Source organism: Hydra viridissima, unplaced genomic scaffold, assembly GCF_058129835.1.
Source record: "Hydra viridissima isolate aposymbiotic clone 2 unplaced genomic scaffold, HvirCarnegie_v1 scaffold_86, whole genome shotgun sequence".
Taxonomy (NCBI): Eukaryota; Metazoa; Cnidaria; class Hydrozoa; order Anthoathecata; family Hydridae; genus Hydra; species Hydra viridissima.
Window position 1 is genome coordinate 17,042 of NW_028324358.1, and position 14,863 is coordinate 31,904.

The 14,863-nt window shown below is 31.3% G+C and overlaps 2 protein-coding genes across 2 annotated transcripts; one reads left to right on the forward strand and one right to left on the reverse strand.

The window, feature by feature from the left end:
- Nucleotides 1–1,037: 1,037 nt before the first annotated feature.
- Nucleotides 1,038–5,470, reverse strand: LOC145189212 (uncharacterized). The gene is made up of 5 exons (XM_090075955.1): nucleotides 4,575–5,470; nucleotides 3,670–3,951; nucleotides 3,206–3,513; nucleotides 2,807–2,867; nucleotides 1,038–2,517 (listed from the first exon to the last, which is right to left on the reverse strand). Exons 2-5 carry the CDS (start codon nucleotides 3,775–3,777, stop codon nucleotides 2,461–2,463), a joined length of 534 nt encoding a protein of 177 aa, XP_089932081.1. The 5' UTR covers nucleotides 3,778–3,951; nucleotides 4,575–5,470; the 3' UTR covers nucleotides 1,038–2,460.
- Nucleotides 5,471–5,858: 388 nt separating this feature from the next.
- LOC145187357 (uncharacterized) lies at nucleotides 5,859–10,539 on the forward strand. Its single transcript, XM_090075954.1, has 3 exons — nucleotides 5,859–6,119; nucleotides 6,202–6,251; nucleotides 9,775–10,539. The coding sequence occupies exons 1-3, from the start codon at nucleotides 6,078–6,080 to the stop codon at nucleotides 10,331–10,333; spliced, it is 651 nt and encodes a 216-aa protein (XP_089932080.1). The 5' UTR covers nucleotides 5,859–6,077; the 3' UTR covers nucleotides 10,334–10,539.
- Nucleotides 10,540–14,863: the final 4,324 nt, after the last annotated feature.

A 14,863-nucleotide genomic window follows, 5' to 3' on the forward strand; every position in this document is an offset into this window, starting at 1 on the left:
AAATAAAAGATAAATAATAAATTCTTTTTCTTTCTATATTTCACTCTATATGTTCTAAAATGTTGTATTTCAAAGAAAAAGTACTGAAAATAAGATTGTTACGAAACTGCAATTAAAGGTGTTTGAAAGTAGGTTTACCACAGATGTATAAGATATGGGATGTGCAACGTAGTTGTTTTTTTTGCGAACCATGCTCGTTGCGCATTGTTACAAATCTTTTGTTTTAAACAATAGAAATTTAATTCTCTTAAAGTCTGTCAGATTCGTCGAAAAAATTTGGTCTCGCTAACCAGTCACATCAACTTCCTTTTAGTTATTAAAGACAGAGTTGTTATTAAGGGTCTGCGTATCGTTATCGGTATATCGGTATGAACCAATATTTTGAACCGATAACGATAAGAAATGATAACAATATCAAACGATTTGAGTTTGTCTATGAAACGATAACTTATCGTTTGAACCGATAACCAAACGATAACTTATCAGTTGAAACGATATTATCGGCTTTTTTTTATCGGTTTATCGGAATACATAAAAATAACCAGAATACCGATATTTATCGGTATAATAACAATATTTTTTACAATATTCCAATTTTTTTTTATCAAAATGCCACATTTTAGTTCAAATATATTATAAATCTTCTAGTCGAGTCAAGATGTCGTTTCGCCTTTTTGATAAACGTTAATATCATTTGTGATACAAATGTATTTATATTATGGTTTTTTTGTAAATGAAATAAATAAATATTAATGGTTTATTTTGAGTACCATAATGGCTGACTTTATTAAAACTTTGGAAGAAAAAAAGCCAAAAATTATGCGTTTTAATTTTGAAAATATACATATTTAGCACTTGGTTCAAATTTTTCTGACAACATATTGTGTTTACTAATCGATATGATTTATTAAATGTAAAAAAATCAGGAGTGGGGAGAGTTTCAACCTGGCGGTCAGTTTGGAGAACAGTGTTGCTTCACTTTTTTAAACGAGAGTAACCAAAAATACCGATATGAAACGATATAAAACAATACATTGTTTTATTTCATAATTTATTTAACTTAAGGAAATATAAATTCATAATAAATTTCTGAATTTTTGCTGTCTAAAGTTCCAAACTAATATTTGTCTTCAACTGTCAGATCAACCACATTTGGAGTACTGGCACGAGAGGCAGCAGGAGACGGAGAGGCAGGTCCTTCAACGGTAGCAGCTTCATTGGCTTGTTCTTCAGCAGAAGTGAGCAACCATTTCTTGATCTTAACTTTGACATAGTTTTGCTGGATATACAGGAGTTTCTCTACTTGTTCTGGTTGCAACTTGGTTCGTTTTTAGGAGACAATAGCACCTCCAGCACTAAAAGCTCTCTCTGACGAAGCGCTAGATGCAGGCACACAAAGCCATTTTCTTGCAGATTCTGCCAATAATGGAAACTTGTGTTTGTTGGTCCTCCAGAAGTCCAAGAAATCCAATCCAGTGACTGCAGGTACCTTGAGGTACATTTCTCATTCAATAGTAATGAAAGACTGATCAGCTGGGGCGGAGGTAACTCTAACTAGGACGTCTCTAGCCAAATCAAAGAAAGGGTGGTCATCAGGTTGGGAACCTTGAGATCTTGCCTCTTCTAGCTGTCTGGCTTCCATCTCTTGTGATGCCTGGATCCATTGGTTGGATGGTTCTGAGATTTTGTTATAAGAGCGTCATAGGCCTCATCAAATTCACCAATCTTTTTTAAAGCCTGGCCCTTGTACAGAGGATTCAGTAAGTTAGCGACTGAATAGTGCAAGTTGGTTGCTCCAGATTCTGGAAACCGGAAATCAATGGCTTTAACTAGTTTTCGGTAAAACATCTCAGCAGTAGGAGACAGGCTACCACGAATAACTTGCAGAAGTCGGTATTTCAATCCATACAGATGAGAGACTCTGTGAATGGAGACTTTCTTTTCAACAGAGAAGCTTTCCGAAATGTCCGAGATTTTCCTTAAAATTGGCAAAATTTCGTCAAAGAGGTCAAACTCATCCTCACTGGGAATAGCGGGTGCAAATTTGTTTGGGTCAGAACCTGGATTATCCCTGATAGAGCTCAAAGGTCTTCTCATCCTTACAATACTTTCAATCATCATTAATGTGGAGTTTCAGCGGGTTTTGACAGGTGAGATTTCACATGCTTTAATTCCTCCTTGTAATTTTCACATGCTTTAATTCCTCTTTGTCAACTGTGCGTTGTCATCCAACTTGTTTTGAATCTCCTTTTTGATTCGCTGTTCTGACAAAGAGGACTTGTGGCATAGAGATGACAGTTCTGTGGCTTTTTTAATGGCTGACTCCAGATCCAAACCTTCAACTGACTTGGCTTCTTTAATTGCATCTTCAACAACTAAGTTCAAAAGGTGATAGCACAGAGCAGAGACTCGTCAACAAACTTGCATTTAGGAATGGCTGCCTTCAGGTTGGAAGCTGAATCATGAACACAAACAACATAGCTGTGTCCGGCATTTCTGGGAATCTCTGAGACATTTCTAAAAATAAAAGAAAATTTAATAAGTATAAATATTATGTAAATTAAAATTTACATATAACAACTTAATACCTTTAGTTATAATATTATATTATAAAATTGTAATTAAAGATATAAAAAAATATTACATGTAACGGGTAATATCGCTAATATGTTAAATTGTATAAAAATTTATACAACAACAAATCAACAAGTACTTTGTAAATAGCTTACTTAGGAATAGTAAGTTAAAGTATTAGTATAAGTACTACTATACTAAGTTAAAAAAACTTCTATAAAAAGTTATTTACTGATCCAGTCTGTTTGCAAAAAGCTTCTGCTGCTTTCACGTTTTTGTAAACTAATGGCAACCTAAAAGAAGAAAAAACAAATAAAAAAAACTGTTGTTTATACTAATTTAAAGTTATTTCAAAAAACCAACAAAATAAATTGGCGCGGACAGGTCTAGAAACTAACAATTTTAAAATTAAAAAGGGAGGTACTAACTTACTAAAAAATAACAGTAATGTAATAATTGCGTCATGGGACTGACAGCGTTATTTTTATTGCAATTAAGGTTAAGGGGTTTGGAATTATAAGTTTGATTTAAAACTCATTCAAATTCTTTAAATTTGTTTCCCTCTTAAACCCAATGAAACCATCCCAAAATTATTTATTTAACCAAAAGTACAATAAACTATATATCTTACTTATAACGTGAGTATGTTGTGGCAGATTTGATCAGCATCTTTGGGTTGAAATAAGCAATCAGATCCTGGAAGCCTTTATGCCCAACAAGACTAAATGGTAAGTTGCATCTGGCTAAGAACTTTGCAATTTCCAAATCACCTCGGAGTTGATCTCTATCTTGTGGTTTGTATTTTAACCAAGCATCAATCTTTTTGTTCTGATTGACCTTTGATGGAATGCCCAGTTTTCTTGACTTTACTCTTTTGTCCATGACCAGAGGAACTTTGTCTCCATGATCCTTTTCATAGGACTCATCCTCGTCGTATATCTGTAAAGTAAAAAAAAGTTGTAAAATTTTTACATTACAATGTACACACTGTAAAGCGGCTAAAGCCTGCAATAAATTGAAGTATTTCAACTTTTAACATATTAAATATAGAAATACTCAATTTAAAACTTTTTTTTCACAACTGTCATATAATACCTGTTCAAACTCATTAAAAGCAACATCAGCCTTCCTCTTCTTCTCTGACTTGTCTAGTTCAATCTGGGCAAATTCAAATGGATGCTTTCTAAAAAGATGGGACCTCATCCCAGAAGTGTTATGATCTGCAACCTTGACAACTGCCGGACAGAGCTTGCACTTTGCTTGAACGACTCTTTCTCCAGCCTCACTTTGAGTCACCTCTTCTTCAAAGAAGTTCCAGATTCCGTTCTTGGACGCGGCATGATGCTGGCAACTGACTTACAAATTCAAACTTCTAAACTAAATAAAAAAAAGAATCTTTTACTTTACAAAAAAAAATTTTTTATCTGGACAATAATGCTGTCCAACTAGTCACTTAGACTCCCTCTCGAAAACTAGCCTTTTTCCAAAAAATGAGAAAGCTTTTAACAATAAAATTACTATCAGACATTTTAAATAACTGATATTTCAAATTTTACAACAATATCAAGTTATTAAACTAATATTTCAAAAATTTATCTTTTCTTTTACTACTTTGAATGAAATTCTGGAAAGTTCTAGATCATTTGATGACGTTAGGGATTTAATAGCTTTAATAGTTTTTACCAATAAGAATTGTAAATATGTGTTTGTGGTGATTTATGACGGTTTGTCGAAGGATATTTTGGGAAAAGCATGGGGCATATATAAAGGAGAAAATTTGTAAAAAAAGACAGTAAGTTAGGAGAGAAAATTATTGCTATTTAGTGACTTTTTGATTGCGAGAAAAAACTACATTGAACAAGCTGTAGCAATAATAATTTTTGTTGTCTAATTTTAACCATATTTCACTTAAAAAGTTTAATAAAAAAGTAAAAATAGACATTTCGTACATACTACTATATTGTAACAAATAAAATAAAACAAAATTTATCATATCTTACCTTCAAAATTGATTAAATTTCAATGTTTTTTTGTGGGGAATTATTTAGACTTCCCTGAGACACTAAAGAGTCACTGTTTTCTTTTTGAATTTGATATTATTTTTCCCATCTGACTGCGAACCATACAGTTTACAAACTGTAATCCGTTTTTATACAGTCTTACAACCGCGTCATTTCGACACATTAAATACATTAAGACATTACATGCGTTAACACCTACATACATTAAGACCGACACACTTTATTACCTTAAATACATTAACACGTTAATTGCATCTTGAAGACGATATTCCCGACATTTTTGACTTTAGTTGATCAACAAAGTTTTTAGCTGACATCCTACTTAATTGTTCTGGAAGGATCAATGATATCTATTAACTAGATGTCTAACTTGCGCTTCCGCAGTGAAGCAAATTTTTTGCCAACCAGGTTTTTTTTGCCAGACTGAAATGACCCAATGATAAATCAAAGCAAAACAAAACTGAAGTATTGCAAATTTAAATAAAATGGATACTGGCATTAAAAACTTTAAAAACTTGCTTCACTTTTTCTTAAGGAACTTTTGTGAAGTTAGACATCCAGATAATATATACAATTGGGAAGGATTAACTTGTAAAACCGGTAAAGATAGCCAAAACGACATCTCGACTCGACTTGAAGATTTATGATATATTTGAACTAAAATGTGGCATTTAAAAAAAAAAAAAAAAATTGAATATTGTAAAAAATATCGTTATTATACCGATAAATATCGGTATTCTCGTTATTTTTATGTATTTCGATAAACCAACATTTTCAAGCAGCGGTTAGAATGCAATTTTTAGCCGTAAGAAAATCTCTGGCCAAAATTTATCTTTTAATTTACACATTTGCATGAAATGATATTTGTCGGATGTAAAAAGGCTACACGTTTTATTTAATCGGTCAGAAACACACGTTAACTTGATCCAATTAACATAACTTGTTAAAATTAAAACCTTTAATTGATGCAGAACAATTTTCTTTGGCATTATAGAGAGTTTGCTCATCCAATTGTTTTATTGCAACTGGTTTAATAAGTTGGAAAAAACTATGAGCGGGGGGTATAATTAAAAGATAGTTTTAGAATATTTTTGTCTCCCTTACTATGATAATCTAGTAAAAGTTTGCAAAGATCAATAAAGGGTAAATAAAGGCTTGGCCCGACGCAAACTGCAGAAGTTTTTCGCTTTTGTGAAATACACAAATCTAGTCCTGCCCATCTTTACCCATACCTAATAATAATATAATCGGTTGAATAGTTGAATAGTAAAACTATTATGGGTAGAAACACAATACGTTCTTTTTGAATTCATTCTTTTAAATCTTTACAATAGCAGGATTACAAATAAGATTTTAAAAAAACCTATGGGCGCTGTAATATTTTGCAAAGCACTTTGGGGAAATTGTTTAAAAGGCAGAGATTATTTAAAAACCCTCTTGTTTAAAGATATATAAACGAGGAAGTTTAAGCATTAGCTGGAAATGAAGAAGACTTTTTTTTTAGCAATATGCCTTATTTGTATAGTGAGTGATTTAGCATTAGTTATTTGTTCACATATACTTATTATTTGTTTAAATTTACTTGTAACTCTGTATATTAATTTAGAGCGAAGCTCGTCCTAGAAATTCATTTAGAAAAGACTGGTACCCTGCAAGGTTAGTTACATGTATTTTACAAATGCATTGGGTTTTGTATTTTACAAATGCAAGGGCGTAAGTCAGCAATACTTAATTTGATCATTTTTTTGTACTTTTGCAGTTTTTTTCTGGAACTGCGATAAACAAGAACATTTTTAGGCACCTTCCGATTCCTTCTTGCTGGAAGTCATTCTTTCCTTTCTGAAAAAAATCTTTTTTACCTGGGCGCCTTAGTTAGACGTCTATTGCATCAGTTTATGAAGAAGCAAAGATGTTGTGAATGTTTTCAGGAAGTTGTCATTTCCAATCTTTTGTAAGCATTTATTTGAGTAGCTACAAGTACAAAAAAAAAAAAAAAAAAAAAAAAATGAAAACCTTCGTGATGGGCCAACACTAATTGTAGTTTAAACACGTTAGATTTATCCTTGAGTTTAAAAGAAGTAGGAGAGAGAAACAAGGACTTAAAAGCTTACACTTTACTACTTGAATGATACAATCAATATACCCTAGATTATGGATAAATAATCTTCATTTTACAATAAAGCAAAAGAAGACAATAGGTCAGTTACAGGATTGTTTAGTTTGTTAAAGGCATTAAGTGAAAATTTTTCAATATGGATTAACCAGTACTTTGGTATTACAGAAGTGCAGTACCATCTTATACAGTGCAAGGCAGTGGTTAGGTTAATAAAATTTAAATGTATGAGGAAAGTGAGATTATTTTAAAGGAAGTTCTGCTCTGGAAAATAGTATTAATCTGAGGAAACTGAACAACAATCTGTGTGGTGTGTTTTGCCAGTCACTGCCTTGTAGCAACTAAGCCAATATCCAATTGATTAAAGTTGCTCTAATAAGCTGAAGATATATCAACGTATATTACATTTTATTACACTATTTCAATGTTCAACTCCAGTTCCATGAAAATATGTGACTACCATCAATATCTATTAATTACATTGCAAGTTAAACATTCTTACCAGCAATCAAATTATGACTGTTTTGCTGGAACTTCTATCCAAGGTGATCAAAGTAGGCCTTTCTTTTTGAGCAAGCTTCTTTCCCTTGATTTAATTTGTCGGAAGCTGGATTCTGCCCCTTTCTTTTCCGAGAGCTTCCAATAACTACTTCATCCATCATGAATAACTAAAAATTAACTTCGATAAACTACGATGAAATGTCAACACATCAACGTGAATTGACCTAATACAAATAGACAAATAGCGGTCCAAACATGTGTCTAATATAAATGCATTTCTTTTAAGAGGCTGTAAGTCATCTGCTGAACAGCTGTTTCTCGTGTTTCCTTAAGTCAGGAACTTAACTCCGTTTAAAAAAAACTTTATTCAACCCACAGTAGCGTTCAAAAGGGTTTTTAATATAAGTTTTTTGTCTAAAAAAATACTGACTTTTAATTATTTTGTATTAAAAGTACAGTATAAAATTTTTATTGGATTGATATTTTAAATTAGTTTTCAATATTACTCGGGTCATAGTAAAGTATTTATACTTTCAATTACATTTGTAAAAAAAATAAAAAGATAAAAATTTATAATTGTATTACTCAATATTTCGTAGCATTGCCTTTTCAGGAAATCACAGCGACACATCTTTGAGACATGAAATCGACAAGCTTAATTAGTTTGTCTGTAGGCATATTTTTCCAATGTCGGTGTAAAACTCCAAATAGATCTTCTATAACTTAACGATCAAACTCCTCCCATCATTTTTCAATATATGTTTGGGTTGGGGCTTTGGTTAGGCTTATCCTAAACAAGAACTTCATTAGATATGAACCGATTTTTTGGAGCCTTTGAAGTGTGTTAGGGTCATAATTCTGCTGGAAACATTTGTGCTTTGAAATATAGCACTAGGTCCAATTTTACAGATGAGGCAGTAACAGTGCTGCCTTTATTTTTCTGGCCTAGGCATGACAGTTGAGAAATCAAAAAGTGAAGGGACACAGACTTTCTCGCCATTTTTCCTTTTTCTCAGAAGCAGTCTGTAAGAATCACACATTCAAAGTGGGACTCGTGTGTCAGAAAAGTCAATATCATCAAGAACCAGACTCTTTACTTGATATATTAGAAAATTTGTTAGCTCTCTAAAACATTTCTTTATACAGAGAAAACAAACTGACTTAAAGATGTCAATATTTTATTAGGGATGTGTTAGAAATACTTTATGTTACAAAATATTTGAAAAATAAATTTGCTCATTCTTTTACCAGAAGCATATTTTTAAAATTGAATATTCTTGCTTGGACAGTCATGAAGGATTTCAATGATTTAATTTTTCTTATCAGGAATATATGCAGATTAATCCCTACAAAGGATTTTTTCGGGAAACTTCAGAGTAACTATTTCCATTTTTGGACAGGTGTAATCCCTGTTCTTCTTGTGCATTCCCATTTCTGAAGTAACTTTTATAAACTTTAATGAAATTTGCTGAAAAAAAATTAATTTAAAAATCTTAATTTTCCAAAAAAGTAACTCAAAATTTAATAGTTAAAATACTTTTGAATTAACATTTTCATATAAACGTTACAAACTATATGCAATTATTTCTTAAAACAAAAGAACTTCTTCCGATTAAAATTACAATTATACACATTCCGCAAACAAAGAATGATTTAATTATTATCAGTTAATAGTCGTATGTATGTACGTATGTATGTATGTATGTATGTATGTATGTATGTATGTATGTATGTATGTATGTATGTATGTATGTATGTATGTATGTATGTATGTATGTATGTATGTATGTATGTATGTATGTATGTATGTATGTATGTATGTAATGTATGTATGTATGTATGTATGTATGTATGTATGTATGTATGTATGTATGTATGTATGTATGTATGTATGTATGTATGTATGTATGTATGTATGTATGTATGTATGTATGTATGTATGTATGTATGTATGCATGCATGCATGCATGCATGCATGCATGCATGCATGCATGCATGCATGCATGCATGCATGCATGCATGCATGTATGTATGTATGTATGTATGTATGTATGTATGTATGTATGTATGTATGTATGTATGTATGTATGTATGTATGTATCTATGTATCTATGTATGTATGTATGTATGTATGTATCTATGTATCTATGTATGTATCTATGTATCTATGTATGTATCTATGTAATTAGGGTGTCCTAAAACTAAAACCAAACTATGCTCTCTAATGATTCCCATTCCATCGGCCCTAAGAAAGTCTTTCAGAAAAGTCTTAGTGTTCTATTATAACTGGAAGTGATGGATTTATGGAATATTTACGGATAAGATTTTTTGGCTTCGAAGCTCATAAAGTCAACTGTGTTAAAGGAAAGATCGATGTACTGAGTTTCTTATGATAAAAACTTTTACAAATAAATTTCAATGTGTTTTTGTACAATAAATTTTGTACAATAGTATACAAATAGTTTAGTAAATATACAAATAGTTTTGTAAAATAAATCCATTTAATGGAAACTATAACCTCTTAAAAATTCTGTATATTTTCTTTCTTTTAACATTTGTTTTTAGATTAAGTCAAGATCAGAAACAACATTTCGCTACAGATAAAGAAAGTTCAGCTGAGGACGAAGCTATGTATCAATCTAACCCAAGAGCTTGGATTGAAAAAGACAGCACTTTAGTCCAGGATGAAGGTGTGCGTCAGTCTAACCCAAGAGCTTGGATGGAAAAAGATAGCTATTTATCTGAGGATGAAGGTATGTATCAATCTAACCCAAGAGCTTGGATTGAAAAAGACAGCACTTTAGTCCAGGATGAAGGTGTGCGTCAGTCTAACCCAAGAGCTTGGATGGAAAAAGATAGCTATTTATCTGAGGATGAAGGTATGTATCAATCTAACCCAAGAGCTTGGATTGAAAAAGACAGCACTTTAGTCCAGGATGAAGTTGTGCGTCAGTCTAACCCAAGAGCTTGGATGGAAAAAGATAGCTATTTATCTGAGGATGAAGGTATGTATCAATCTAACCCAAGAGCTTGGATTGAAAAAGACAGCGCTGTAGTCCAGGATGAAGGTGTGCATCAGTCTAACCCAAGAGCTTTGACGAAAAATGACAATATCATAGTTTAGCAGAAAGTTAAACTTTTGAAGATAATTTTTCTTCAACATAAAGTGTTCGATGAAATTCTTAAACATTTAGAAAACATCTAAAACATCAACAGATGCGTTGTCTTATTTTTGGAATTTAAATTTTGTGTTAAAAAATCTTTGTTTTGGTTTGATTAGAACTTGGATAAAATTTTGTATTAAAATCCGAAAAACAGTTATATAAGAAACCATCTTAGTTTTTGATGAACCTACTAAAGTATACAAAAATAAGTCGCCACAAAGCTTTCAAAACAGAAGGCCTTCTGTTACAAACGAGAGAGAAAACTGAATCATCACAAATCCTTAGTAATTTGAATAAAGTTTTTCTTTTATCATTTATCTTTTTCGTGATCAAGAAATAATCTAAAATTTTCTACTTTAGTTTAGCTTAAGGCATGGGATTGAGTATAAATATTAAATTCAAGCCGCTCTAATATGTTCCGTTTTTATTTATTTTCAATTGTTTCAGAAATTAACCTGGAGGAGGGGAGAAGAGGTGGGGGGAAATAACTCTAAGTATAAAGAATGCTTCTTTTGATCTTCTCAAATGAGTAGAAATCCTAAAAATTAGCTAATACTATTTTGATTTGATAAGTGGATTTAGCGAAATAACTTGAAAAATAACTGGAAACTTTTTTAATTTTAAACATATTTAAGCTAGGTGAAGAAAACTATTTTGTTCTACGATTTGATTGCTATGGATGTGATCAGAAATATTTTGGTGTTTTATTGATTAGTTAGCCTTTATGATTATTTTAATGCTTTGGGGAATTCTTATATATAAAAAAAACTTTAATAGCATATCTAAAAAAATTTATCAAAAATGTTCTTATTTAATTAAAAAAGCGCATAAAAAAACACCCGTTGTTTAACACTATCTTCATCGCTTCACCTTGCCACTTTTTCTCATCCTAGCGATGGCTAACGTGTAACAAGCACTCAAAAAAACGGATCCACGCGTGCTAAGTAGAGAAATCAAAACTGTAATATATTCATTTATAATAATATCTGTTTATAAGTGCTGTGACCATAGCTTCTATCATATCCCCATTTGCTAATTAATGTGAATGACGTAGGAAAGGAGGCATTTTTAAGAGCTTCGCATTGCACTTTAAATAATGTTTCAGTGGTTTTATCGAGCATGTCTTGAAGGTTCATTTCTACATGTGCTTCTGTAATAGAAATACGCGAATCTGAAGAGTAGCATAACCTTATCGACTTATAGATTATATGATGGAAACAGTTGATGTCCTGCCCTTAATGACCATTTCGCGTCTTTTTATAAGAATGACTAGTACATTTAGAGTCAAGGTAATAAGTTAATGCCTCAAGACAATTCGACCGCCTACCACCGCAAGTAACATTACTTGAACTAATTTTTTCTGATTCCCGAACACTTTATGATTAAAGAATCTTCTGTGACCTAAAAATCGATTTGCTACATCAGCGGCTGTGACCAACCCAATTTCCTAACATTACCGAACCTAACAAAAACAAACAGCCCATCATATGAGAAACACTGCCTTACAATACCTTCATAATTTACCGTTGTAACAAAAATATCAACAAAAAAAAAAAAAATTTTGCCATTTTTTAAAAAGATCTCTGTGATTCGAAAAATTATGGATAATTAATACGCGCAAATTTGCATAAAGATGAAGATTTTGATCAGTCTACTTTTATGAAATTCCCCGAACTTTTAAAACAATTACTTCCAGCACCGGTATTGCTAGAGGAGCACACCATTCTACAACCACTATGTTTCATAATCTTGACAGAAATGACGGAGAACAAGAGCTATTGGGACCAGTAAACAAAAATAAAAACGTTTAGGCACTAAAAAATCACTAGAGCTTTACTATGGAGTTTCTTTTTATGACACCTACATATGCTTTATTTTTTAAATCGTCTTATGTAAAACTAAAGCGTGGCGATGACAATAAGCTTTGAAAATTTGCTAAAAAAAAAGCAATGTAAACACCGAAAAAAACAACAGCTTCAAAAAATATTTTACTAATTAAATACAAAAAAATTGCTTTAAACCTAAAGAAAAAAAGATTTAGTGAATTTTTAAACTAATTTATCTATTTTATTTTTTTTTGTTATTATAGCAATAAACTATTAACCTTGAATAAAATTTCTATAAAATTGTGTTTCATTTGCACCAACGGATATATTCTTTCCGTCTTTTGTTAAATAGGTGTCATAAAAAGGAGATCCAGTGTCAAGAACATTTTCGCCTTTGCTTCCCAACCAAATGCCAGTGTCACTTGAGCGATGGAGAAATGATGAAATATAAGATGTACCGTCTGTCTAGTAGTATTTACAACTAGTCTATTAATAATAAAGAAAACATTATATATAAAGATAATTCACTGGAATGATAAAAGGACTTTTTTCACAAAATATCTACATATAGTTTTAAACAAACCTTATATTGAGTAACAAGATTTTAGGCAAGATCTTATATTGAGTAAAAATACTCAATACATCATTGTTATGAAAAAGAAAAAAAAAAGTTAAATATCTATATAAATTTGATGTGGTAAAGGAAATATGTAAAAAAACAATACAAAATATCTTACTATTGAGGTATTAACTATTTGACCTTTTCCAGAAAAAGACCTTTCAAATAAGGCAAGCAGTACCCCTGTAACAGCTATCATCCCCCCTCCTCCAAAATCTCCACGCAGATTATTAGGCGCAGTAGGCTTGTCAGCTGTAACAAAATAGTCATTTTATAGTTAAAATCATAAGGATTAAAATAAGTATATTAGTTTTAAATTAAAAGTATTGCTGCAACATTGCTTTAAAAACAAGCAAAAAACATTAGCTTTTACAGATTTTTAGGCCAACAGTTAAAGAATTAATGCCCCATAGCACACAACAGAGTTAATGCCCAATGATTGGCTAGAGTTCATAGATCTTCACAAAACTTCAACACATTAAAAGTATAGGAACATAAATACATACATACATACATACATACATACATACATACATACATACATACATACATACATACATACATACATACATACATACATACATACATACATACATACATACATACATACATACATACATACATACATACATACATACATACATACATACATACATACATACATACATACATACATACATACATACATACATACATACATACATACATACATATGTATATTAAAAATATATATATATATATATATTTACTGTTGATGGCAATAGAAATATATGGGTGACTGATGTTGGTGCTCATCAGGTAGGAATAATGGCCAGTTTCTTTATTGAATCTCTACGGTATTAGAAGCCTACTGATGTTGCTGTGATGAAAGATGGTAGTTTTTTTGCTGCAGATGGGTAAGAATTGAGTTTTAATTAAAGTTCTGTGTAGCCATATAATCAGTTGTAAAGTTTTCAAATTCCAAGAGACTTTGACATAGTTGTAATTAAAGAAATAACATTTTTGTATTTACTGCAACTCACGTGTTGTGAAATTTTTGCCAATGGCACAGTCAATAGAAAGATCTCAAAAATATTGTTTTCAAGTTATTTCGCTAAAATAAGTAAGAAGATTCAAATAACTCATATCATGTGATTTTTTTTTCCCCCGAAAATATTGCTTTATGTAATAAGTGAACATTTCATAGAAAGTCATATTTTTTAAAAATCCTATTAAATGTTTACTGTGTTATGGCTTCTTGATTCTATGGAACCTTAATGCTTAATTATGAATTTATTTCTTCATTTTCAAATGTATTTTCAATGTATTTGAAATAAAAATCTGGTAAATGAAACTTTCTAATTTGTGGACTAAATGTTTTTCAACATCAGCGCAAAAATCATGAAATTCAATAGTTGAATCTGTTTCTTTAATCATTTACTGCGTATACAGTTCAACTGTAGATTTTTTTCTTAGATCATTTTCCAAAACCTTCTTTCATGGTTGTTGTTCACGAATTGGCACTAGACGAAACTCATCATTTGCTTTACGTGGCAGATCGTGAGAATGAAAGAGTTCTTGTTTTTGATTGTGATAGTGGGGATTTTGTAACTCATACAACAAAAAAATTTGGAGGAGCGGTGTTTGCCATTGTAAATTTATTTTTCAACCAAAAATTAATTTTCAAACCAAATTGAAAATTTATCTAACCGAAAAATCCAAGAGTTTCAACTCTGAAGTCTACAACATGAACAAAAATATTTGCCAAGTTAATTACTTTTAAGTTTTACTCGTGTATCATATTAGGTGGTGTGTTACACGTTGTGAATGGCAAAAGCTCGAGTGCTCCAGATGTTCAAGTATCTGGATTCACAAAGGTTTAAATTTATGAGTTTTTCACTGAAAGTTGAGATACTTTTTCAGGGCTTTGGTTTGCCGCACAATTTAGCTGTTACTCAGGACAGTCGTGACGTTTTTGTTGCGGAGATCAATCGGTTTAAAATCCGCAAGTTCTCCAAAGTGAATAAGTACTTATTATATCCAGCTTTATCTCTGTAAGTTTGTTG

Bases quoted from the DNA above. Each gene is read 5' to 3' on its own strand.
- LOC145187357 (XM_090075954.1), top strand. From the start codon at position 6,078: ATGAAGAAGACTTTTTTTTTAGCAATATGCCTTATTTGTATA. The intron at 6,120-6,201 runs GTGAGTGATTTA...ATATTAATTTAG, and splicing joins CAATATGCCTTATTTGTATA to AGCGAAGCTCGTCCTAGAAA. The intron at 6,252-9,774 runs GTTAGTTACATG...ATTTGTTTTTAG, and splicing joins AAAGACTGGTACCCTGCAAG to ATTAAGTCAAGATCAGAAAC.
- LOC145189212 (XM_090075955.1), bottom strand. From the start codon at position 3,777: ATGAGGTCCCATCTTTTTAGAAAGCATCCATTTGAATTTGCCCAGATT. The intron at 3,514-3,669 runs GTATTATATGAC...TTTACTTTACAG, and splicing joins CTTTTAATGAGTTTGAACAG to ATATACGACGAGGATGAGTC. The intron at 2,868-3,205 runs GTAAGATATATA...TTCTTCTTTTAG, and splicing joins ACAACATACTCACGTTATAA to GTTGCCATTAGTTTACAAAA.